At 42.6% G+C, this 23,207-nt stretch overlaps 4 protein-coding genes, 1 non-coding gene and 1 pseudogene across 6 annotated transcripts; 4 read left to right on the top strand and 2 right to left on the bottom strand.

Annotated features, from left to right (window-relative positions):
* The first annotated feature begins 1,965 nt into the window (after positions 1 to 1,965).
* LOC100836893 (syntaxin-132) lies at positions 1,966 to 5,378 on the top strand. Its single transcript, XM_003575778.4, has 13 exons — positions 1,966 to 2,271; positions 2,747 to 2,863; positions 3,005 to 3,061; positions 3,413 to 3,461; positions 3,570 to 3,658; positions 3,796 to 3,869; positions 3,962 to 4,004; positions 4,259 to 4,319; positions 4,415 to 4,440; positions 4,531 to 4,608; positions 4,703 to 4,783; positions 4,870 to 4,935; positions 5,050 to 5,378. Exons 1-13 carry the CDS (start codon positions 2,254 to 2,256, stop codon positions 5,221 to 5,223), a joined length of 933 nt encoding a protein of 310 aa, XP_003575826.1. The 5' UTR covers positions 1,966 to 2,253; the 3' UTR covers positions 5,224 to 5,378.
* A 341-nt stretch (positions 5,379 to 5,719) lies between these two features.
* On the top strand, positions 5,720 to 9,941 carry LOC100836276 (phenylalanine--tRNA ligase, chloroplastic/mitochondrial). The gene is made up of 10 exons (XM_003575777.3): positions 5,720 to 6,090; positions 6,540 to 6,733; positions 7,092 to 7,298; positions 7,380 to 7,497; positions 7,591 to 7,667; positions 7,751 to 7,930; positions 8,500 to 8,544; positions 8,986 to 9,090; positions 9,496 to 9,609; positions 9,694 to 9,941. The coding sequence occupies exons 1-10, from the start codon at positions 5,826 to 5,828 to the stop codon at positions 9,742 to 9,744; spliced, it is 1,356 nt and encodes a 451-aa protein (XP_003575825.1). The 5' UTR covers positions 5,720 to 5,825; the 3' UTR covers positions 9,745 to 9,941.
* Positions 9,942 to 10,179: 238 nt separating this feature from the next.
* On the bottom strand, positions 10,180 to 14,169 carry LOC100835040 (mitochondrial substrate carrier family protein ucpB). 2 transcript variants are annotated; one of them, XM_003575775.4, is made up of 8 exons: positions 13,733 to 14,169; positions 12,934 to 12,995; positions 12,530 to 12,766; positions 12,287 to 12,451; positions 12,127 to 12,176; positions 11,912 to 12,044; positions 11,315 to 11,352; positions 10,180 to 10,820 (listed from the first exon to the last, which is right to left on the bottom strand). In XM_003575775.4, the coding sequence occupies exons 1-8, from the start codon at positions 13,854 to 13,856 to the stop codon at positions 10,724 to 10,726; spliced, it is 906 nt and encodes a 301-aa protein (XP_003575823.1). In that variant the 5' UTR covers positions 13,857 to 14,169; the 3' UTR covers positions 10,180 to 10,723. The 2 variants fall into 2 exon arrangements, with proteins under 2 accessions (XP_003575823.1, XP_010237212.1); XM_010238910.3 differs by having other exon boundaries at positions 12,934 to 13,018; positions 13,733 to 13,859.
* An 84-nt stretch (positions 14,170 to 14,253) lies between these two features.
* On the top strand, positions 14,254 to 14,325 carry TRNAP-AGG. The gene has a single exon. It is a non-coding gene; the product is annotated as a tRNA-Pro (tRNA).
* Positions 14,326 to 15,590: 1,265 nt separating this feature from the next.
* LOC100836274 lies at positions 15,591 to 16,628 on the bottom strand. The gene has a single exon (XM_010240618.1). The coding sequence runs from the start codon at positions 16,626 to 16,628 to the stop codon at positions 15,591 to 15,593; it is 1,038 nt and encodes a 345-aa protein (XP_010238920.1).
* A 3,537-nt stretch (positions 16,629 to 20,165) lies between these two features.
* Positions 20,166 to 22,450, top strand: LOC100835963 (annotated as a pseudogene).
* The last annotated feature ends 757 nt before the right edge of the window (positions 22,451 to 23,207 follow it).

The following is a 23,207-nucleotide window of genomic DNA, read 5'->3' as shown; positions in this document are numbered from 1 at the left end:
CAACTTCTCATCTTTGTTTTCTCTCTTTCTTCTTCCTTTTCCGCTCTCACCCGTGATATCTTTTAGATCAAATAACATGGTTCTTTCTAGCTGAGACAAAAGAACGAATATTTAGAATGTGGGTTTTTCGTTAGCTATTAATGTAGTAAGATACAAATTAAACGTCAAAAGAAGAAGTTTCAAGTCCTCGCAAAAAGAAAAGAAGAAGAAGTTTCAAGAGTAAAAATTCAAAGATCCATTTCCTCGACAAAAAAAAAAAATCCAAGGAACCATAATCACTGAGGCCCTAGTAACAAAATCTTAATTTTTGAAAATCTTAGTAAATGACCATAACTTTTTGGACAAGATGTCACACAACTCAAATGTTCTTTCCCATAAAAAAAACTAGCATAGTCCGTATGGCAGTTCCGTCTGGCATTGGCATGTCACCCAACTCAAAATCGACGATGTCCCAAAGATTGGAATTCCTTTTGCACTCCGTATTTACTCAAGTTTTGATATGCTACATTTGTGCAAGGGCAAAGGCAAGCTAGCATAAAAATGGGATTTTGGAGAATATGTTTTGACCGAAATTTTGGAGAATACTTTTACGTTTAAAAACCTTAGATGTTGACCATGTTGCACATTACTACTCCCTCCGTCTCATAATTGGACTAAAACCATGAAACTAAAACCATGACAAGAATTATGGGACGGAATAAGTAGCAAAGAAGACAATGTGATCGACCATTGCTTGGTAGAGATAGAGTGGCTTATTAGTTGGTCAATGAATAGCATTTGCCGCCTTGGACGTACGTACTACGGCCCATGAATCTTTCCAACCAAGATTTTTCACCGTGTTTACGCGTTTCCATGTGTTCATCGATCGGCCAATTCGCGTGTTGTCTCTAGAATCAATGCGCTTCCTTTCCTTAGCCTCCAAGAATATTTCCAACATTGGAAATCCAGCTCCATTTCTCCATGCGTCGTAACCAGAAAAGAGAGATTAGATAAGAGTGACAAGACGACCGTTCTTAATCTCGTTTCATTAATTCACCGGCGGCCGGCCTTTGTCCGTTAATTGCCGTACGGGGTTGTTGGAAGTCTGGCCTGTCATGTCATGATCCATTTTAATTTATCGTGTTGAGCGAGTAGGCTACCTGCAGCTGAACTTTAATTAATCAACAATGTGGCGGCGAACGGGAGTACTGCTAGTTTGGAGCAAAACCTTTTTTTTAGGGATAGTTTGAAGCAAAACCTGGTCAAGTGTTCTTCATGTTTGACGAGATGCCTGGCTGGCTTTGCCTTTGTGCAAGAGACCTTTTCTTGTTGCTGTAAAAAAAGAACTTTTCTAGTTCAATCTGGACTCGTGATTTTCGCTTTTGTTACGTGTTTTTCTTCGTCACCTAAAATCACACATTGGTATAACACTAATTAATTAATTTTGCACTCTTTGAAAACATGCCGCTTTAGTACGTTGTTAGTGTAATTTCACATGTGGAGTGACGTGATAATCAATACTCCCTCCGTTTCATAATTCTTGTCGAAATATTATATGTATCTAAACGTTTTTTAAAATAGATTCGTTCATTTTGGGACAAATTTGAGACAAGAATTATGGAACAGAGAAAGTATTAGACAACGATTCAAAAACTTAGTTAGAACAATGACCACATTAAACAAACTTCGGGCAACTTACAAATACCTTTGGATTTTACTACTCCCTTCATTCCAAAATAAGTCATACGTTGGATATGGTGATTCCAAACAGAAAACTAAAAATTCATCTACTCCCTCCATCCAAAGATAACTGATGTTCTTTCTCCTCCAACGGCAGTTAAAAACCGGCCAGATCCATCTCTGTCACCAACCCAAAAGAAAACAAAACAAACTGAAAAAGAACATGAAAGCTAATCCATTTGGCACACGTACACTGATTCAACGAAACGCAACATCCATTGGTCACCCAAATGGTGTTTCGTGTTGTGCGGAGCCACAGCGGATGGCACAAAGTCTTTCTTCTCCTTCCAAGTTCCAATTCGACGCCAATAAACCCGTAATCAAACCCCCGACCAGTTCTCTGCTCGCCCGATTGTTTCTTCCCCTTCCCGGCGCGAACTTTCCTTCCTTCCTTCCGACCACCAAAATTTCCAGTTAAAAGTCCGCAGTTTCCCGATCCGCTCCCGCCCGCCAAAGAACCCGCGCATCCGCCTCCCTGACAAGGAAAAGCTTCTGGATTTTTCTTCCGCGGCGCGCTTCTCGCCGGCTGCCAGGATGCGCAACCTTCTGTCGGTATGATCACTCTGCCTGTCGTTATTCTGCGTGTTAAATCGGTGGTTTGGTGGGTAAAGACTAAAAGTTGAAGAGTTCTTGGTCTTGCGGTTGTGGTTTTCTTTATCCAACTTCGAGTCCTTGGAGGGTTTTGTCGAATTTGTTACGGCAGGACTTCGACTCTTTTTTCTTGTGAGCTTGTGGATTTGTTCGTGCTTGGATCGCTTCTGATAAACTCTGTCCCAATCAGATGTACTGCGGATTTCTGTTTATTTAGTTTTTTTTTTTAGATTTTTATTTTCTTGATAGTTAGTTGCTGTACTTTTTATGTTGAGATATGTATGATCTTCCGAAAAATGATTATCTTGCTGACACTTGGCACAATAAATTTCAAGCAAATTGTTCATGACTTCTTGCGTAAATTTTGGCACAAAAGCTTTTAATATCTCTGACTTAAGGAAAATGATTTCATATCTATATTCTCCAATTTCAACAGGATTCGTTTGAGATCAGCAAAGGGGAGCAAGCCCCCGGAAATGTGGATATTGAACTAGGTTTGCAGGGCGATACGGCGAGTTCCGCGCAGCCTGGTTTTAAAGGTTTCTTCGAACAGGTGCCTCTTTCCCCCCTTCTGTATTTCAAGTCTCTCTCCGTGATAACATAGCGCATATAATTTCTTGAAGTAGGCATTCCTGTAACATAATTTGCTTCAAAAATACTCTGGTGAGTAAATTTGTGTTATCATGACTTCCAGGTCAGGGAAATCGAGAAGCTGCTCGAAACATTGACAAAGCTACTGAAGGATCTTCAGGTGATCACCAATACCGAATTGGAGTTGCTGTTGTTGTTGAATTTACCCACGTGCACGTATTATGGCCTTTTCTAGGAATTAGGACGACAACAAACCTTTTAACAGTACTTCCGAATCTGCAGTTATTTATACTTCCAAGTGTTACATACCGTCATATGCCAATAATATAATATAATATAATATGTATAGAGTGCTGTTTTTTTTTACATTAGAGGGTGTATCTGGCTTCCATTGCATAAATGGAAATTAGATGATATTTAAATAATGTTATTTCCCCCTGTATCTGTTTTATTAAATCATTGTTTGTAGAATTATGGCCTTCATCTCTAACATTATTGGATCTTTATGTAGAACTCAAATGAGGAATCAAAAGTTGTAACTAAGCCTGCAACTATGAAAGGTACCATATGGAATTTTGGTTGTTCTCTTCAAACATGACAGGGCAAACATTTTTTTCCTTGCTACAGTTTGTCGCCATCATGGATACATTTTCTTTTCTGAATTACAGAGATCAAAAAGCGCATGGAGAAGGATGTTAACGAAGTGACAAAGGTTGCACGGCTAGCAAAATCAAAACTAGAGCAATTGAATAAAGAAGTGAGTTAATTTGCACTCTGCCTGGGATTTTTACCAAACATACACCAGAAGTGCGCATAGTAATCAAATTAGTATTGATTTGATGTGTGCTTTTTCACTATAAATAATCACATGCTCCTCAAATTTCCTTTTACCAGAATCTTGCAAACAGAGAAAAGCCAGGCTTTGGCAAGGGATCAGGTGTGGACCGATCGCGGACCACAACGACTGTGTATGTTCCTCCCATTATTATCTTGCTAGTTTTTCTCGTTCTTCTGTTCTAGTTTTCACATGACCAATTTCCGCTTGATAATCTCATTGCAGTGCATTGACTAAGAGATTGAGGGAGCGCATATCGGAGTTTCAGGTACAAATTTCATCAATCTGTGTACACACTCGACCTGCTAAACATGTTATCTTCTTGCTTATTAGTCATAAATGTTGATAAAAATATACAGTAGTTTGATAATGCTTATATTGGAAACTAAACAGAAGTATTGAATATTTGGTCTGATAAAACCTTGAAAAGAGCTTCAAAATGGCAGTTTGTACTACTTCCATAAGACCATGAATGCCTGTTTGTAAATGAACATTTGATTTTACAATGAAATATATTTTCAGGCGCTGAGAGAAGTAATCCAGACGGAGTACAAGGAAGTTGTGGAGCGGCGTGTTTTCACCGGTCGGTTGTCTTAAACTCTCAACATAGAATTATATATTCTGCTTATCAGTCTCACCTTATTTTGATCATTCATTCTGCAAATTCTTGATGGGCAGTAACTGGCGAGCGTGCTGATGAAGAGGTAAAAAGATCCATGTATCCTTTACTTCAAGCCACGGCGCTAAATGAATCCACATATTCTACGTTACTAACTTCATTTTGATATTTTCAGACAATTGACAGGCTGATAGAAACAGGCGACAGTGAGCAAATCTTCCAACGAGCTATTCAGGAGCAAGGCCGTGGAAGGGTGATAACTCTTCTCCCTCTGTCTTGTTCTAAACACTCAAAAGCCTAAGACTAGCAACAACACATGGTTTAACCTGAACTCCCCGGATTCGCAGGTGCTCGACACACTCCAAGAGATCCAGGAGCGGCACGACATAGTGAAAGAGATTGAGAAGAAGCTCCTTGAGCTGCAGCAGGTAATGGCTAATGGACGACGAACACTCTTCCAGAACTGAAAATTTCGAGGTTTGGCTTTAGCTCACCTGGTACTCCCTGAACGCAGGTTTTCCTTGACTTGTCTGTGCTGATCGAGGCTCAAGGCGATACCCTGAACAACATCGAGGCGCAGGTATACGGAAGACCGGCGCAGAATTTCTTCACATCCTCTTTGCAGTAGTGCTTGTTTCCGAGATTCCTTAATTAGATTCCTGACTTTGTGATCTTTGTCTCTGCTACTGCACAGGTTACCAATGCAGCCGACCATCTTCAGACGGGAACGAACCACCTCCAGAAGGCGAAGGTCCTGCTGAAGAGCAAGCGGAAATGGACATGCATCGCGATCATCCTCCTCCTGATCGTCGTCCTCATCGTCGTCCTCTCGTTGAAACCGTGGTCGTGGGGGAACAAAAATGCATGATGTCATCCTGGTCAGGTTGGCTTTGGTTGGTGATGTTTATTGTATATATAGTTCCAGCCGTGTATATGCCATGTGAATTTTTGGGGTGTGGACTCTGTTCCATTTTTGTGATTCCAATAATAACCATCACGCAGCTTGTGAGACAACTCCCACAATGTGTTTTTGTGAATTTACTCTGATTAAAAAAGAGCTTGGATTGGAATTAAAAAAGAACAACAGTTTCGAACTTCCTAGCTGCCCCTCACGCGCTGTGTGTGCTTGGGAACATGGCCCGCCCACGACGGCGACCCAGCTAGTTAGTGTGCTCTCCACTGCGCTCGAAGAACAGCAGTTCTGAAATAGCCGCCCCTCACGCGAGCTGTGTGCTTGGAATCTTAGCCCCACGCGACTGGGGCCAGGCTATCTCGACTGCACTCTGGCCACTGAGCTCTTGTAGCTAAGCGCAGGCGTCCATCTTTTTAAATCGGTAAAAACCATTGTAAACTGGCGGTGTGGTACTATTCTTCCTTAACCCCCTCTCCTCCTCCCCGTCTGCTGTCTTCATCCCCCTTTCGCTTTCCCTTCTCCGGCCCGAAGATCCGGCCAACGCCAACGCGGCAGCCATGCGCCCGCTTATCCGAACCGCCTGCCTCCGCGCTCGTGTCCGCGCCATGGCCACGCTTCCCACGCCCGCCGCCGCCGCCGCCTTCTCGTCCACCCGCACCCCTTCTTCCCCTTGCGCCTCTCAGAGCGCTCGTCGCCTCCTCCTTGCCGCTCGCTTCCTCCACTCCGGGCCGCCGCCGGCCGGGGCGAGGGCCCTCCGGACGTCCGCCGCGGCGGCGGCAGCGGCCCCTGTACAAGTGGGCGGCGTCAAGATCGCGCGGGAAGGTGAGTTCTCGGCTCCCATGGGGTTATCTGAGGAGGGTTTAGGATTTAGCAGCGGAGAGAGAGGTTCTTGGGAATGGTTGTTGTGGGCGCTTGCATTGCTGGCAGTCTCTGGCTTTTTTTTTTAACTTCAACAGGGGGTGAAACTAGTTTGATAGTTGGATTTTGCAGTTCTCATTGGCGTTGCATGGGGCGCAATCAGTATATGTGATGTGTGTGGGTCAGTGGGTGAAAGAAAAGTTTGGAGCCTTGGGTTCAAATCTACAAATTATCGCTTTTTTTGGTAGCTTCTCGGCAGTGTAATTGCTGCGTGCTTTAACTGGAAATGTTGCATCCCGAGATCGATTTGTGATTGATTGAGGTGCGCTAGGAATCGGTCCGAATTGGATCGCAGTGTGTCACATTCTGTGTTTAGTTAGTAGCCACTGATTTTTTTTCCATGTCCTTCCTAGATGTTGTGAAGGATGATGACCCGACGAACAATGTGCCGGACACGATTTTTTCCAAGATTGGTCTCCAGCTGCACAGGAGGGACAACCATCCTCTAGGAATTCTGAAGAATAGTATATATGATTACTTCGACAAAAGTTTCCCTGGGCAGTTTGTCAAATTCGATGACCTTTGCCCTCTTGTTTCTGTCAAGCAGGTATGGGTTGCCAATTAGTTTACTGCTTCTATTAGCTTGAATATATGTTTATAAGCTTAATGCTTGCCAAGAAGACCCTATGCAGCTATGGTAATACAGTAAGTATGGTAAATACAGGTCAACACTTGTGACTAAGTAAAAACAATTCTAATCATATGGTTCTGGCACTTGGGTTGGAAAAGAGTGGAAGGAAATGCTAAACATTGTCAAAGAGTTAAATTGCTGTTCCTTTTCCTCTTCTGGCATCCTCCCTTTCTAGTGAATGGTCACTTGTAATTGCCGTGTGCTTGCTCTCCAGATTCATACATCCTCGATTATTGTTGACTTCTTGCTGACCTTGAGTTGATGCTTGCTGCAGAATTTTGATGATGTTTTGGTCCCAGCTGACCATGTAAGCCGGAGTTACAATGACACATATTATGTTGATGCTGAAACAGTCTTGAGGTGTCATACTAGCGCTCATCAAGCAGAGCTGCTAAGAGAAGGACATACACACTTTCTTGTGATTGGAGATGTTTATCGTAGGGATTCTATTGATTCAACTCACTACCCTGTCTTCCATCAGGTAACTGTGTTTTGCCAGATTCACTTAAATGTATCTAAAGAAAGGTTTGTTATTAATTCTGATGATCTTTCACTCATACAGATGGAAGGCTTTCGTGTCTTCTCTCCAGCCGACTGGTCAGATTCCGGCATGGACGGGACAGCGTATGCAGCTACAGATCTGAAGAAAACACTGGAAGGCTTGGCAAGGCACTTATTTGGTAAAACACTCAAGGCCTGTTCCTTGTTATCAATGGAAATGATAAAATAGCTTCACATGCTAGCTAAAGAATAGGGAAATATGTTGTCTGCAGGTGCGGTGGAGATGCGATGGGTTGATACTTACTTCCCATTCACTAACCCATCCTTTGAACTCGAAATATATTTTCAGGTAGTTGTGGGTGAATTGAATTACATGTTACACAACTTATGTTGACATGATACCTGGTTTGAAGAATCTTTTCATGTATGCAGGGTGACTGGTTGGAAGTTTTGGGATGTGGAGTCACCGAGCAGGAAATTTTGAAAAGCAATGGTAGGACAGATCATGTTGCATGGGCATTTGGACTAGGCTTGGAGCGCCTAGCAATGGTTCTCTTTGAAATTCCAGATATTCGACTTTTCTGGTCAGATGATCAGCGGTTCACATCCCAGGTATTGCTACTATTGTTGGATTATTGGTTATCTCACTATTCGCATAATTCTATTTTATGTTTGCACATTTAACAAATAATGCAGAATCATAAATTGTATGGAAAGTAGTTGTTCATGTTGACTTGTTGAGGTTATATGGCCTTCTCACTCTCTCTGCAACCACCTTTTGATTCTTTTTGTTGTTGAGAGAGCCACTATTAATTCCTAGGATTACTAATTTACTACATTTATAAATTTTAACGGACCATTATTATTTAATAAACTTGAAGTTCTGATATAAGCAACTTATGCTTTCTATTGTTAAATAGAGTTTAACAACAACTTCTGTTTCCTGCTGTAGTTTATAAGTAATACGAGTAACTTGTTTCTAGGTTCTAACATAAGCTCACAATCCATGATACTTTTTTGGCTTACTTAGTATACCCTCGCTTTAGTGCTATTGCAGTATTTCTAAAGGATCTAGTTAGTTAACAAAACAAAATCTAGTTCATAGCTTTATTCTGACCTAACTTCTTCATATGTACTCTTATAAACTTTATAGCTAAGATGTGCATATTCTTGTTATTCAGTTCTCTAAAGGCAAACTTGGAATCAAGTTCAAGCCATTCTCGAAGGTATGTAAATTCAGTTACCATGTATATCTAATTATCTATGCATTCATCTGTTGATAGGGTAAATTGCTCCAGTATTGCCAGTGGTTATGCATCTTACTAAAGGCTAGAAATCACTATGATGCTGGATATATTTGCCGTCATCTGCTTTAGATCCTTTGTCGATGCAGGCATGCCTAGTGGAACATATTAAACCAAATCTCTGTACATGAATCACTTTAGTTTGGATCATCTAGCATTAGAAACTGCAGCTTACATTCTTTGTGCCATCCATCTATCGGGGAAATGTGGTCCAAATAAATTGCATCTGTTCATCCTATATGATTTGATTGATTGCCACAACTCATGTATATAAATTTGCAATAAGGTCAAGCATATCCACCCTGTTACTGATGTGAGTTTGTCTATTGATTTCTAGCTGACTCGTTTTCTCCTGCTGTACAGTTTCCACCTTGTTACAAGGATGTGAGTTTCTGGATAAATGATGAATTTACAGAAAACAATCTATGTGAGGTTGTCAGGGGAATTGCTGGAGATCTTGTAGAGGAGGTACTGGCTCGGTTATTTCAATGCATAGCTGTATATCAAATTTTTGTTAAGCACTTTGCCTTGGTTTCCTATATGTCTCTGTAAGCTTAGTGCCTGTCTACTGTGTTAGTGCCAGGTTTCTCTTGCATTATTATAGCTCCTTCTGCTAGTTATGGTATGTTATGCTTAGTTTATTTCCATGGGTCACAACTCGTTTCATTGTCCACAACTCCACATAACATGCATGCGGATTAGGCAAGCTCTTTCACTGTGACGTGATTATGTGGTTTAATCTCCTTATATTGGACTACTGGTATATATTGGTGATATTTTGGAGCCTAACCTTCTGTATCTAACATTATTAACTTGTGATATCGTGGAATTCGGTAGGTCCATAGCTCAAGCTAAACTGTTGTTCTTTTGCAGGTAAAACTAATCGATAATTTCACAAATAAGAAAGGCATGACTAGTCATTGCTACAGGATAGCCTATAGGTCAATGGAACGTTCGCTTACAGACGAGGAGATTAACGACATGCAGGTACGTGCAGCGACTTCCATGATATTACTTTAGATGCTATATTGGTTTGGTTGGGTTCTGATGATAACTTCAATTTGATTGCAGTGGAACGTCAGAGAAGAGGTTAAAAATAAATTGAAAGTTGAGCTGAGATAAAACAGAGCTAGCCCACATGTTCAACCAGGAACTAATTTTTGCCTGTCTTTGTATGTGTAAATTCATTGGTAAATGGTAAACATATTGATCTATGGAAAAAGTGGGGTCATTTTGTTCTTGTGTTGACCCACGTCTTCTTTGATAATCTGACAGATTGTTCATTGCCCCCCAGTATGGAGTCAAAATATTTTCTACCAGGACTTGCTTTTCTTACTTCGTTTGTACATAACGAGAACAAAAATATTTATATATGGGCATGCCCAGGTTGAGAACATATATTCATATACCATTTGTTATGTTTTTAAGTTGCAGTGGATTGTTCAATCGTCTGCACTCTGTACAAAGAGGAAATGTGCGTAGTCAAGAGGTATAAAGCTTTACAGTGCGGAGACTATACAAATGGATATATCTTGACTGAAACTATACGATTGAGTATTTGGGTCAAAGCCATACATTAATAATATTGTGATCTTTCATAAATGAAAAATCATGATATGGGTGCAACTGTCAACCTCAGAAGAAAAACAATCTGACGGACTGTAAGTCAGAAATAAGCTCATGCACAAGTGCAACGCAAACTCATCTATGCATAGAGAAACAATTTGTAACACTGAAATCTGTTTTCTCTTCACTGAACTTTGTTTGTGTAACAATGGGTGAGCTGACAAGAAAATATGAACTTGGAGCAAGTACAAGCAAACCATTTAGGCTGACAAATCTGGAAGGAGCTCTCAGTTCTGATGATCCCCATGAATTTTTCTTCGATGAGTTGATACTTTTGGTGTGCCTGGGTTGTCAGCAGACTCCGAGGTTCTGTCTTGTTTCTCGCCAACCCTTGCCTATCAAAGGAATGACCCTTGCTGCCATAGGAGCAGGATTTACTGAATGTGCAAAAAATGTCGATAATGGGTGGAGTAAAATATGCCCTCCAATCCAACTAACATATACTTGAACTGCACTTTGTCAATGTCAGGTGGTACTAAATAGCGGTCATTCCAGCAAGTCCGCGCAGCTTCTCACAGACGACGAAGGTGATTGCTGTTTGAGGACCTAATCTTGCGAAGGTGGCAAACCCACTGAAAAAATTGGAAGAGGCTGTTAGAAAATCACAGTGGAAGGGCTCAAGCAGAACCTCATGCAAATGGGTGAATTCAACAAGAATCAGCAGTAGCTGTAAAGCCCATAATAACAGTTAACAAGTTTCACCTAGATCCTGCAACTAAGTACTTCTGCAATACATCTGGATGCACAACCAAAACTTTAAATTTTATAACTTCCTATACTAATTTTTTTTGAAATTTGACAGGGATGCATAAAACTAGATAAATGATGCTTCCATGTAAAAAATATGATAAATAAAGCTTTCGACAGTTCCGAACAAAGAAAAAAAATGTAGCTGATATTCTTCAATACATACATTTCAACTGACATTTGACTAGCCACAATTTTCCATAAGTAGCATGGTAAAGTGTTATTTGTACGTTTTCGTGTCTGAAGACGTGCAAGTTAAAAAGAGAAGCAGATTCAAATACAATGTGGAAATTGTATATGTTACAAATGGAGCCCTCACCCTTTATAAAGTGATTTTACACCCTCTGTCCGCACAACCTGTGAATCAAGAGAGGAGTGTATATAAGATACATCAGCAACCAGGACAAAATTCAGATTAATCAACGTAAGTTTAAAAATATTTAGGTATTCAAAGCTCCAAATAAAAGAAATAGACATGGCATGGGGTCCTAGAAACTGAGCTTCATCTAGTGATTTGTGGGGATCACTTTTTATATTGCTGTTTTACATTTCTTGCCGCTTTATATTGATGTATTTCTCCTCTTCCAATATGCTCCTTTTTTTATCTTGTACCACTACTATCTAGTAACTGGAGAACTGTGTGATACCCAGTGGTGGGAGCGCAGTAGCGTCACTTGCGACCTAGGTTCGACTCCTGTGGGATGAATGAATTACTATCTCATTGTTTTGTGAATAACCTCGGTCTTGTTATTTTACTATCAAGTAACTGCACAACTTTTTTAGGTAAGTAATTGCACAATTTGGTTGTGCATGAAGCAGGAAATTTTTAGTTTTTCCCAGAACTAACTGATTCATACATGCAGGCACACAGCAAAACATAAGTTCACAGCTTAGGATTAAGGAAGAAGATAAATACCTGGTAAGCACAGTGGAAACCATTCCTGTATACTCTAGCACCTTTGGCCTCCCGTTGAAGCATTAATCTTGTTTTGATCATGTCAATCGGCGCTGTCACAAGTGTACCAGCTGTTCCAGCGATGCAACTCGACCTTTCAGGCACACAGGAAAATAGCTGTCAACTCATTTCATCGAAGTATAGACATGAAAATGTAGGAAGAGAATTCACAGTACATGAGATGTAATTGAAAACCTTCTTCAAGTCGTGTCCACTTCAGCAAGGCCTACAGTAAATAAAGAAGAAAAATAATAATCCAGAAGTGATGCACTGAAATATGCAGCAACTTCATTCCTTTCAAGCAGAAGATAGATAAAAAAAATGGTGCGTACGTGCCTGCTTGGTCTCGTCATAAGTTGCCATCTGTGATGCCGTGAGGCAGCCTGCTCTCGCCATTGCTGGGCCAACTCCCTTCCAAAGCGCTTTGAGCCCTTCTTCTGCTACAATTATCCTCATCACGCCGATTGTAGTAATTCTGCTTGTACTCATCTGTGACCTCACCTGTAGGATGTGCCCAGTCCAGATCAAGTCAAGAAACCTAGTCATACTTTGAATTCAGTAAACGTCACAATAGTATACCTTTAAAACCTCCATCGGATTCGTCAATGCAGTTGCTAGGGCACCAGCAACTATTCCGGATGCAGATTTGAAAGCAAAGTTTGTTGAACCAAATGCATAACTGCAGACATGTTTGCAGGGCTCATACAATCCTAATCGAAGGCCACCATAGATGAGTGATCTGGTCAATGCTGGTGAAATTCCCAGGTAGAGTGATCGAGGCCCTTCCCTTTCTATCATTTGCGTAAATATTGTCCCCTAACAAGTTTCGCAATAACAGGAGAAATAAAGCTAGCATCAAAATAGGTGATAGATGAGAAAACATAAAGCTAGCATCAAAAGAGGTGATAGATGAGAAAACATAAAGCTAGCATCAAAAGAGGTGATAGATGAGAAAACATTAGATGATGCAAGACAATGGGTACCATTCCAACTAAGTTTCCTTTTTGCCCAGCAAGCTGCATTTGGAGCCTAACTTTCATAACATCTGCAGGATGAAAATGACGGTACCTATATAAAAAGTCACTTATTGACCAGAGAAACAAAATACTCATAAAAGGAAGAACATTCTTTTGCCACACTAGCAGTATAGCTGAACATTTCAATGTTACACAAGTTAATCCGGTGAGGTTGTGACCTCAATTTTCAGTCCAGGTACTAGTTGTCAAATATCTCCAAAAATTTGCCGGTGCCACCTTGTAAGTCTCAGTCAAACATTTTACGTTTGTCGTAGATGACGGTTATCCATTACCGTCCAGATAAAAAGGATCATTTGTCGCATTCGTTTTTAAAAAAGAGGCACCAAACCACACTAAAATCAGAACGTCGAGAAAATGCGTTAATCTCTTAACTCCTTTCCCAGAATAAGCATAAATATGTTAAGAAAGACACACCAATAATCCTTCACCGCATCACCATACAGACCATCATCCATGAGCATACTCATTCCCATGGATGATATGCTGCTGTGGTCAGGAAATTATAACTGAAATACAAAACTCGTTTTTCCTGACATTTTTATTTTCTGCATGAAAAAAAACTCTAAGCTTCGGCCAGATTGCTGACTCATTACAAGGCCGTGCCGCCGCGGCACTTGGATTTCGCGTGCCAAATTCCATGGTACTACATGGGAGGGACAGGCGGATTTCAGACTCCCCGCGAGTTGCCAACCAAATCCAACGACCCAACCAGACCAAGTTCCTTGCAGGAAGCAGTTTAACTGACCGAGCGGGTGGGTGACGGCGGTGGCGACGGCGACGGCGGCGCCGCTGGTGCCGAACTGGTACAGCGCGTAAGGCGTCCCCTCCCGCGGCGCTGGCCGTGCGTCTCCGGACCTCGGCTGCGCCATCGCTCCCAGCCCCGCCCCGGGCCCGGGATCCCCCTCGCAGAGTGCGCGAAGGAAACGATGGAGGCGAAGCGGACGATGAGCTCGGCAAGATGGGACTTTGGGGACGAGGAAACGTGGGGATGGGATCAATATGAGGAACCGATGACGGAAAGTATTGATTTCACGGTGGCAAGAAGATTTGGCGGGGGCACAGCAAACGGAGAAGGATTTGGATCTCTGTTTTCCAGCGATTCCTGTTGCAGTTCCCAGGTGAACTGAAGAACTACAGCGGATTCAGAACACAGGACCATAATTCGTGCACTCGCAATCGCCACGTATCGTCGAATCAACTTGGGTGGTTGCATCGTGCATTAAAGACATATATTGAATATTTTAAGTTTAGATAGTTTGCATCGAAGGGCATTTGGTCTAGTGGTATGATTCTCGCTTAGGGTGCGAGAGGTCCCGAGTTCAATTCTCGGAATGCCCCTGTTTTTATTACTCCCTCCGTCCGGGTTTGTTAGGCCGATTTCCTCCGAAATTGAATTCGCATTTGTAAGGCCGTTCTCCACAGTCCCCGATCCGAGCAAAGCTCGTTAATTGAAGCGCTCCACGCGGCAACTGCTCGCGATTAATGCGGTCGCAAAACTCTCGTCCCGAAGCGTTTCTCTCCTCGCGGCTTCTGCCCGCTCTTTCTTCCTCGCCTCTCCCCCACGCGGCTCGCTGCTTCTTCTTCCTGTTTATCTCCGCCGCCTCTCTTCTCTTCTCTCTGCTTGAAGACAGACTCGGCTCGCTGCTTCTTCTTCTTCCTGCCTCGCTCTCCGCCGCCTCTCTCCCCTTCTCTTCCCCGGCTCGCAATCTCCCCGCTGCTGCTTCTTCCCACGGCTCGGCATCTCCCGCGTAGGTCGCCGGCGGCAGCCATGTCGTCATCTTCAAGTTCTCTCCCTGGATTAGAAGAGTGGACGGAGTCGGAGGCAGGATCGGACGCGAGCGGCGGGGTAGACGAGATTGACTATGATGCAGAGACAATAGACATGAACTCCACCGTGAATTCTGCTGCTCACACCGTCGACGGGGCCGGGGTAGACGATGAGGCAGAATCAGCGCCTCCGGTGGCTGCACACGCCGGCGACGGTAGGGTAGACGAGGCTGTTCCGGTTGCTGTGCTTGCTGTCAGCCAGGAGGCAGACGAGGCTGCTCCGGTTGCTGTGCTCACAGTCGTCCAGGAGGTAGACGAGGCTGCTCTGGATGCTGTGCTCGCCGTCGGCCAGGGGGTAGACGAAGAGGCTCGGGATGCTGTGCTCCCTTGCATAGTGGGGGCAGACGACAGGGCTCTAGTGGCTACTGATGTCGGCGGCGTGGTGTCCATGGCTGCCCGTGCAACGGAGAAGGCGGGCTGCTGTGGCCAAGATGTTGATTCAGCATCAGCATTGCAGGCTGCCGAGAATCAGCTTGCTTCCAGGTAAAAAGAAATTAGGAATGTGAACTCTATTGCTATGAAACTATCTTGATTGAGCATCAACATGGCCAAGAATCAGCTTGCTTTCAGATTTTATGTTTGAATTATGCTGTCAAACTTTGTTCTGTGAAGTTGGATTACTTGTGGCAAATTGTTGATTTCTAGAGCACTTTGGAGTTTGAGTGGATTTATTAGAAAAACTGCGAACAAACGTAACTGAACAAAGAGTACAATGATGTTGAAAACAAAAGATAACTGCCCCATGGACAATGAGGTTTTCATGATTCCATTACAACTCACGCACCCGTGCGAAGATATGCTATGGCAGCATCAACAAACTCACGCTCACATGAATATACTACTGGGAGTGCACCTCTACGTTGCATTGCCTTTTTCTTCAAATGAGGCACGCTGTAGTGTATTGTTCCTTTCTGTCGTATGATCTCTCGCATGCATGATTGATGAGTAAGAAATATTCTGTTTGAGCGCTCGGCAGGATACTCAGCGAATGCTTCCTCGACTTTGGAAATCATTTCATCTACGGTAGTCGGCATCTTCTTTTGGAACAATGCTTGAATAGCTGCAAAATAGCCAAGATCAAGAACATTTGTATCCGGTGAATTCGGTGGCTGAAAAACTATCCTAATGTCCCAGCCACCTGATGTTGCAGCCTCATTGACCTCTTGGTCATCGATCCGAACATGCGTCTTCGCATTATCTTGCTGGATAAAAATGGTGCCATGACGATCTTCTTGCGGCCACTTCTCCTTGATAGCCAGAATTACTTTAGTTATAAGGAACTCGCGGCTTTTAGACTGATCCACTGGGCATGACTTGATCTCGAGTGTACCTTTCCCCCTTCTCTTGCTACTTCTCTGAGCAGGAACTAACTCAACAAAAGGCCAAACGCCAACCTTTCCATCAAAAATCATTTCACCCGCACTGTTGAATCTAGGTCTTGAGACAGCAGTGAGAAACATGAACTTCTCTATCCATCCCTTGTTCTTGCAATGCCGAATGGGAATGGGTTCATTAGGTCCCAAGTAGCATTTCAGTCTAGTCTTCGTACGATAGTACCACTTCTCATCGATGTGCACTACATTGAACGCTGGTTTGAATGTTGGATCATGTGGCAAACTAGCTGGCTCCAAGTTACTCAATGCGTAAGCCACACGTGCCTTCAAGTTGTCTTCCGTAAGTGTGGGCTTCATGTCGCTGGAGTGGCGCCGAAATTCACCCTCTTTCAGTCTCTTCCAAACAGTGGTCTTCGTCATGAACAATTTATCGGCCAGATCTCTCAACGTTGTCCGATCTTTAATCGGAATAGCCTCCATAGCTGCTGTATCGATGTGGATCTTCTTTCTACCGCATCTTTTCTTTCTCTTGTTAACCACAGCATGAATTCCTCCTCCCTTTCTGGCATTGTCCCATATGCGCGTAAGGCACCTAGGCGCCACACCTGTGTTACGCGATACAGTTTTGGTGACTCCATGTTTCAGGTTGCGACGTCCTCCATTCAAGGCTAGCATCATGCCATACAAGGCACGTTTCTCATCGTCATCATAATGTTCTCTTATCCTACCAATTTGATCTGTTAAAAGAATTAAGCAGTGTGTTAGTGGAGTAAAAAAATTGAATATGTACATTCAAATGAACTCAAGTTTACTGATTTGATGGCTGAGAATTAATGAAATAAACATGAATGTGTGCACATATAGTATTGAGAGTCATAATCCAACGAGTAGCACATTATAGCTAAAATACTGATGTGTATACGATCAAATTTAGCTAAAATTTGCATGGATGCAGTAACATACTTAGATCCAGTCCGGTTGGCCCGGTTGCCCCCAAATCTCCTGCATGAAAAATCACGCATGTAACTCGAATAATCATGTAGTCAATCTACTGAAACAAATCACCAATTCATCTACTCGAAATATACTAATGGGAGAATTGGGTAAACTCACTCTGATCCGACGACGGGGCGCCGCCAGCTGCTGTGGACGACGGGGCGCGGCTTAAGCTTGCTGCTCTCGACGACGTGGAGCCGCCGGCTGTGCCGTGGCCGTGGCCACGTCCACGTCCAACGCTGACCCCTCCAGCTAGGCCGAGCCGTCGCTGCTGAGACTCTAAGGAGCCGTCGCGACCGCGACCGCGACCTCGACCGCCCTCGACGTCTATGCCCCGACCTCCACCATGTTGCCGGCGCTGAGCAGGCGCTCGAGACACGCCGCGACCGCGACCTTGACCGCCCTCGACGTCGATCCCCCGACCTCCACCGTGTTGCCGGCGCTGACCAGGCGTTCGAGACACGGTGCGACCGCGGCCAGCGCCGGGGTCGGCATTGCCCCTACCCATACCGCCCTCACGGTGACTGCGGCCTGCAAGACCGAGATGGCCGCGTCCCATAGCTGCACCAAGGATGACGCCACTGCCCTCCTCAACGTCGCCATGGCCAGCACCTCTCACTACAGAGAGTTCATCTGATTCCGATGGAAGATTTAAATCGAATGGTCTCATCGAGCAGAATTGGCAGGAGAGGAAGAATAGAGAAAGCTTGCAAGATTACAGGGATTGCCGGACTGCTTTTATAGGCAATTTGAATTGTTTCTAAACTGGCACGGACAGCGCGCGAAGCAAATTGCCGAAAATATGGTGCCCATATCACTTGCCGAAAATATGGCGCGATCAAATCGAATTTCCTTCAAAATTTCGCGTCCAAATCTGCTCGGCTTCGGCCACGATCCGCGTGACATATCAATCTACGGCCAAGATATGTTGCATGCGCGAAAACATGGAAACAACGGCAGTGATTAGCAATCGGTGGAGTAGTTGCCTAAAACAACGCCGAGTAGTCAAGGAAAAAGATCCGGAGCAGTTACTGAAGCGAGAAACGAGGAGGAGGCATTCCTTTCTCTCCCGATCGCCCCCTTGATCTCCGCACTACCTTGGTTAACGGGAATTTGCAAATCGGCCTAACAAACCCGGACGGAGGGAGTATGTTATTTCTTACTCTCCGTCCCATAAATAAAAAAGTGGTTTTTCTAGACATGTGTCCCAAATGTCAGTGGTTAATTTTTGCTTAAAATACGTTTAGATACATGTAATAAAAAGTCACTTAATATAAGACCAAGAGAATATATTTTTTTTTATTTTTCTCTTTCAGACCCGTCCACTCGCAAGTCTTAGTTTATTATTTATAAGACCGAAAAAGATCTTTGTTGAATCAGTTCTTATAATCTTTTGATATTTTTGCTTGATTTCATCCTGTTGACCTTGAAATAGTCGGCCATCCTCCTGTGCTTATGATATGCTTTGTTTTTCATCTTCACGGGCTTAGATTTCACTACTAGCATCCCATGTACTCCTTCCGATCCATAAAAACTTATTGATCATCATTCTCTGACTTTAGAGCAAGATAAATACTCTCTCCGTTCAACAAAAGATGTCTCAAATTTGTCAAAAGTTTGATGTATTTAGACATGATTTTAATGTATAGATGCATCCAAATTTAATCAAAGTTGAGACATCCTTTGTTGGACGGAGGAAGTATATGAATTTGTTGATCGAATTAGCACGTCAAAAGATCATGGTACTTTTTTTTGCCATCTAACATTTTTTGATTGCGTGAGTTGTGTCAACGTTTAATCATCAGTCTCTGACTTTGAGCAAGATAAATTCTTTACACAAACATACGTTGATCGAGTTAGCACGTCAAAAGATCACGATACATACATCCACTGTGAAGAATGTATGACGGTGACGGTAACTTTTTAGCAAGTCAAAACGTAAACTAAGTGAAAGTGATCCGAAAGCCACCACCTTAGATCTTTATAGGACTAAAAGATATAGAACATTCTTGTCATTGCTGCATACCTTATTTAATATCTATACTCGGTGAAATTTAGTGTTCCCAAAAGCCGCTAGTCTCATGGTATTGCTCATCTATGACTCATCAGCATCTTATTCGAGTCGTAACCAAGAAAAACATTCATCACATTTAGGTGCCAACTTTGAGTAGTCTCGTTTACTAAGTATATTACCACTCCAAAATATTCGGATAAGAAAAACAGGCAATATGGTAAGTTGCAGAAAGGAACAAAAAAAAGTATCTGGAAAAGAAAACCCAAAGAAAATGGAACCATAGAAGGCAGGACAACTATTCCCTTTAGAACTTTGCAAAACTACACCATAACTTGACTTGTGGGGTAGAGTTTTGGGAGATTATAAATATACTCTAAATACTCGAAAAATAAAAATGGAAAACTGGCCGATCTTTCGAAAAGACCAAAAGAAAAAAATCCCAAAGAAGGTGGAGCCGCAGATGTTTTGAAGGTCTTTTTGAGAGGCAAATGTTTCCCTTAACCTTTTGCCAAAAAGAGGCCAATGATGATTTTTACGTCAATTTTGTAATCAATTGTCATAAAATAATATTTGATATATGCATATAAAATTTACATCAACAAAAATATCCTCAATAGAATCCAATGTAACAAATTTCATCACAATAACTCATAATACTAGTTAATAGTTGATCAAAAATTGATGTACAGTTTCAAATTGGCAATGTATACCTGGAAAGACAGAGTACTCCATCCGTCTCATCTTATGTGCCGAAATATTACATGTATCTAGATGTATTTTAATATATACATACGTCTATTTTCAGACAAATTAGGGTCACTTAATATGGAACACAAGCAATATATTTTTCTTGGTTGGACAACACAGTTTAGAGTAAAAAATTGTGCTCAACAAAGAACAATGGGAACAAAAAGCTGATCGGAAGGTAAGATAAGAATTAAGAAGGCCCCAAGTTAAAACCCTACCCAACATGGCCTAAAAAAAAACTACCCAGCACAACAGACACCCCCGCTCCGGTTGGCAGCCGCTTCCCTGAGACGGCGAGCAGGGTTTGAGCCCTCCACTGCCGCCGTCTTCGTCTCCGTCCAGCTGAAGTCGTCGCCGTTTCTTGATTCTACCCCGAGGAAACACCTCTAGGTTATATCCCCTATCCTTCTTCAGCATTTTTTTTGTCCTGGGGTTTTCCCCTTCCTTTCCTTTCGATTTGTATCCTTGATTTAGATGAAACGAGTATCCTGATCAAGTTGGTTACTTCTGTGAATAAAGTGAACCTCTATCTTGTAGAAAACGTTGAGCGAATAGACAGATATGGCTTTCTATTCCGCTTGATTGTCCGTGAGATTAGATTGGTGCCTCCAAACGTTTCAGTTCAGCCGACGGGAGTTAACAGTATCTACAGAGTTTTATTTTGTTTTACAGACTTGCACCAGTTCCAGATATTTTGTTCCTACATTCGTTCTTTCTTCAATTTCCCATGATTCCAGGTGCCCTAGTGACCAGGGTTTTATTTTGTTTTCTTGTTGCTCGTGCGTTTCTTGGCTGTTAGCTCTGTGATTAAGAGGTATGACTTCTTGGCTTGTTAGTACTAAAATCTGATTGGCTTCATGTGCTTCAGGAATTGGATACATTTACTTCTCTGTCAATGTAGAAAAGTAAACCTTTTAATTTCAGAGTATCTTTTGTTAAACCAAATAGTTTTGGTTCTATTCATGCAATTTACCCAGAAGTAACAAGGGTGAAATTTTATGGTTTGTTTGTGATCAGTCAGATACCCATATCTGTGTTACCTTGTAGCTCTTATTTCTAATTTGTTTGTTTGTGGATCTCTTCTTTCTTAATTGTTCAAGCAGTTTCAGAATTTTATGATGATAGTTCAGTTACATCTGCTTTTTGCCTTTACCTTCATAAGTTTGATACTAATATCGTTAATTTCAGCTCAGCGCTATTTGTACCTGTTGAACTCTGAGATTACCCAACTAGCCTAGCTGCATTTCTCGATGGAAGATCTCCCAGAGGCACTGTTGGTAGAGATCATCAATAGGATTACCCGGACAAGCGATCTGAATTCTCTTTCCCTTGTGTCAAAGCAGTTCTACACCATTGAGGCATGTCAAAGGAGTGCTATCCATGTCGGTTGCGGCCTTTGCCCTGCCAGAGAAGCATTGACATCACTCTGCTCCCGTTTCCCTAATTTATGGAAAGTAGATATTGATTACTCTGGTTGGAAGAATTTTCATGGGGATCAGTTGGACAACAACGGGCTCAGCATGATTTCATCTTGCTGCTTGTCACTGACTGAACTAACATTAAGATTCTGTTCACACATAATGATTCTGGTCTTGGTTGTGTAGCTTATTGCAAGAAATTGGTATCCCTCAGACTTAACTCTGTACCAGAAATAACGTCAAGTGGGCTTCTGTCTGTGGCAGTTGGTTGCAAGAGTCTATCTGGTCTCTTCCTTAATAACTGTGAGAAAATAGGAAGTGTGGAGTGGCTGGAGCACCTTGGCCAGAATGGGTCGTTGGTAGACCTTGTAGTAAACAATTGCAATGGAATTAGCCAGTATGACTTCCTAAAGTTTGGTCCAGGATGGCTGAAGCTCCGGAAGTTTGATTTTGAGGTCAAGGGTGGATTCTGGGCAGTTTATAAGTGTTTTGTGGATCCCGGATTTGATCCCCTGTACAATGCTCACAACCCGAGTAGATATGATTTCTTCTGTGAGAGCTTGAAGGATTTGAGGTTGGCCTGTTTTGAAACTGGGACAGAAGTAGGACTTCGTTTTCTCTTTGGGAAGTGCAAGGCATTGGAGAAGTTGCGCATTCAGTATGTTCATGGTCTAAATGACAACGACCTGATTGTGTTATCTGTGAGCTGCCGTAACCTTAAAAGCATCTCACTTTTGCTCACACCTATGTTCTATCACCATCAATTCAGGACAGCATTTACTGACAACGGCCTTAAGGCTCTAGCAGTCAATTGTCCTATGCTTGAGTCTGTTGAACTCACATTTGCAGGTTGCGAGGCAAGTTATCCAACAGAAATAGGCTTCACACAGAAGGGCCTTGTGGTGCTCGTTCAGTCTTGCCCGATTCGTGTTCTCATCCTAAATGGTGCCAACTTCTTCAATGACGACGGGATGACAGCCCTCTCATCTGCGCCATTCCTGGAGACATTTGAGCTTGTGGATTGCATGGCAGTAACTGATGCTGGTTTGTGTTTCATTGCACGTACCCCATTTCTGGTTAATCTCATGATTCGGATCTGCGAAGGTGTGACTGGGATCTCTCATTGAAGGCTATGATCATGAATCCCTAGACTGCGAAGGTGGCCGAGCTTGCACGTGCAAAGAAGTTCGAGTCTATGATCATTGAAGGCTACGGGATCTCTCAGCAGGCTATGCAGGGGGCTGCCAGGTCAGTTCAATACTCCGTTGAGTCTGCACGCCCGGGCGAACTAAAAAGAATGTGCTAATGCTGTGGATGAAATGGCCCTACAAAGAAGATACGCGCATCCTCGCTCTTGCTTGGACTTTTGGGAAAGCATTATATAGGCTAGAGAAACCACTAGCGTGTTGTAGCTGCTTCTTTGTGTAATAACTACAACTTGTAAGTCTGAAGAGTTTTGCGCTTTCTCAGCGATCCATGTCCGCCTTTTGCTCAAATTCAAATTGTCCGAGTAGGTTGGATGGTTTTGCTTCCCAAATGGAGTTCTGGCTGTCTATGCAATCTTGTGTAATATACTGCTGGACATTTCGAAACTTATAATGCGTATTTTGTTGCATGGAAATTAATATGACGATATCTCTAGTGTTGATCAAATTATTCACGTGAGCCCATATTGTTTATGATTGAAGTTGAAAAATAGTTTTCATGCTTGTCAAACTAAACTTGAAATGACGCCTTGTATATCAGTAGGACAGTATAAAATGCATATAATGATGATTAATAAAGCAGAACAAAAATCAAATCAGTTTACGTTCAATATATTAGTTCTAATCATATGACATGCTCTGCAAGCATGCAATCATTAAGCCGTGTCTTATTTCTTAT

This window comes from Brachypodium distachyon, chromosome 4 (genome assembly GCF_000005505.3).
Source record: "Brachypodium distachyon strain Bd21 chromosome 4, Brachypodium_distachyon_v3.0, whole genome shotgun sequence".
NCBI classification, from domain to species: domain Eukaryota; kingdom Viridiplantae; phylum Streptophyta; class Magnoliopsida; order Poales; family Poaceae; genus Brachypodium; species Brachypodium distachyon.
Note: the sequence above shows the minus strand (reverse complement) of the source record. Positions and strands in the feature narration are given on the sequence as shown.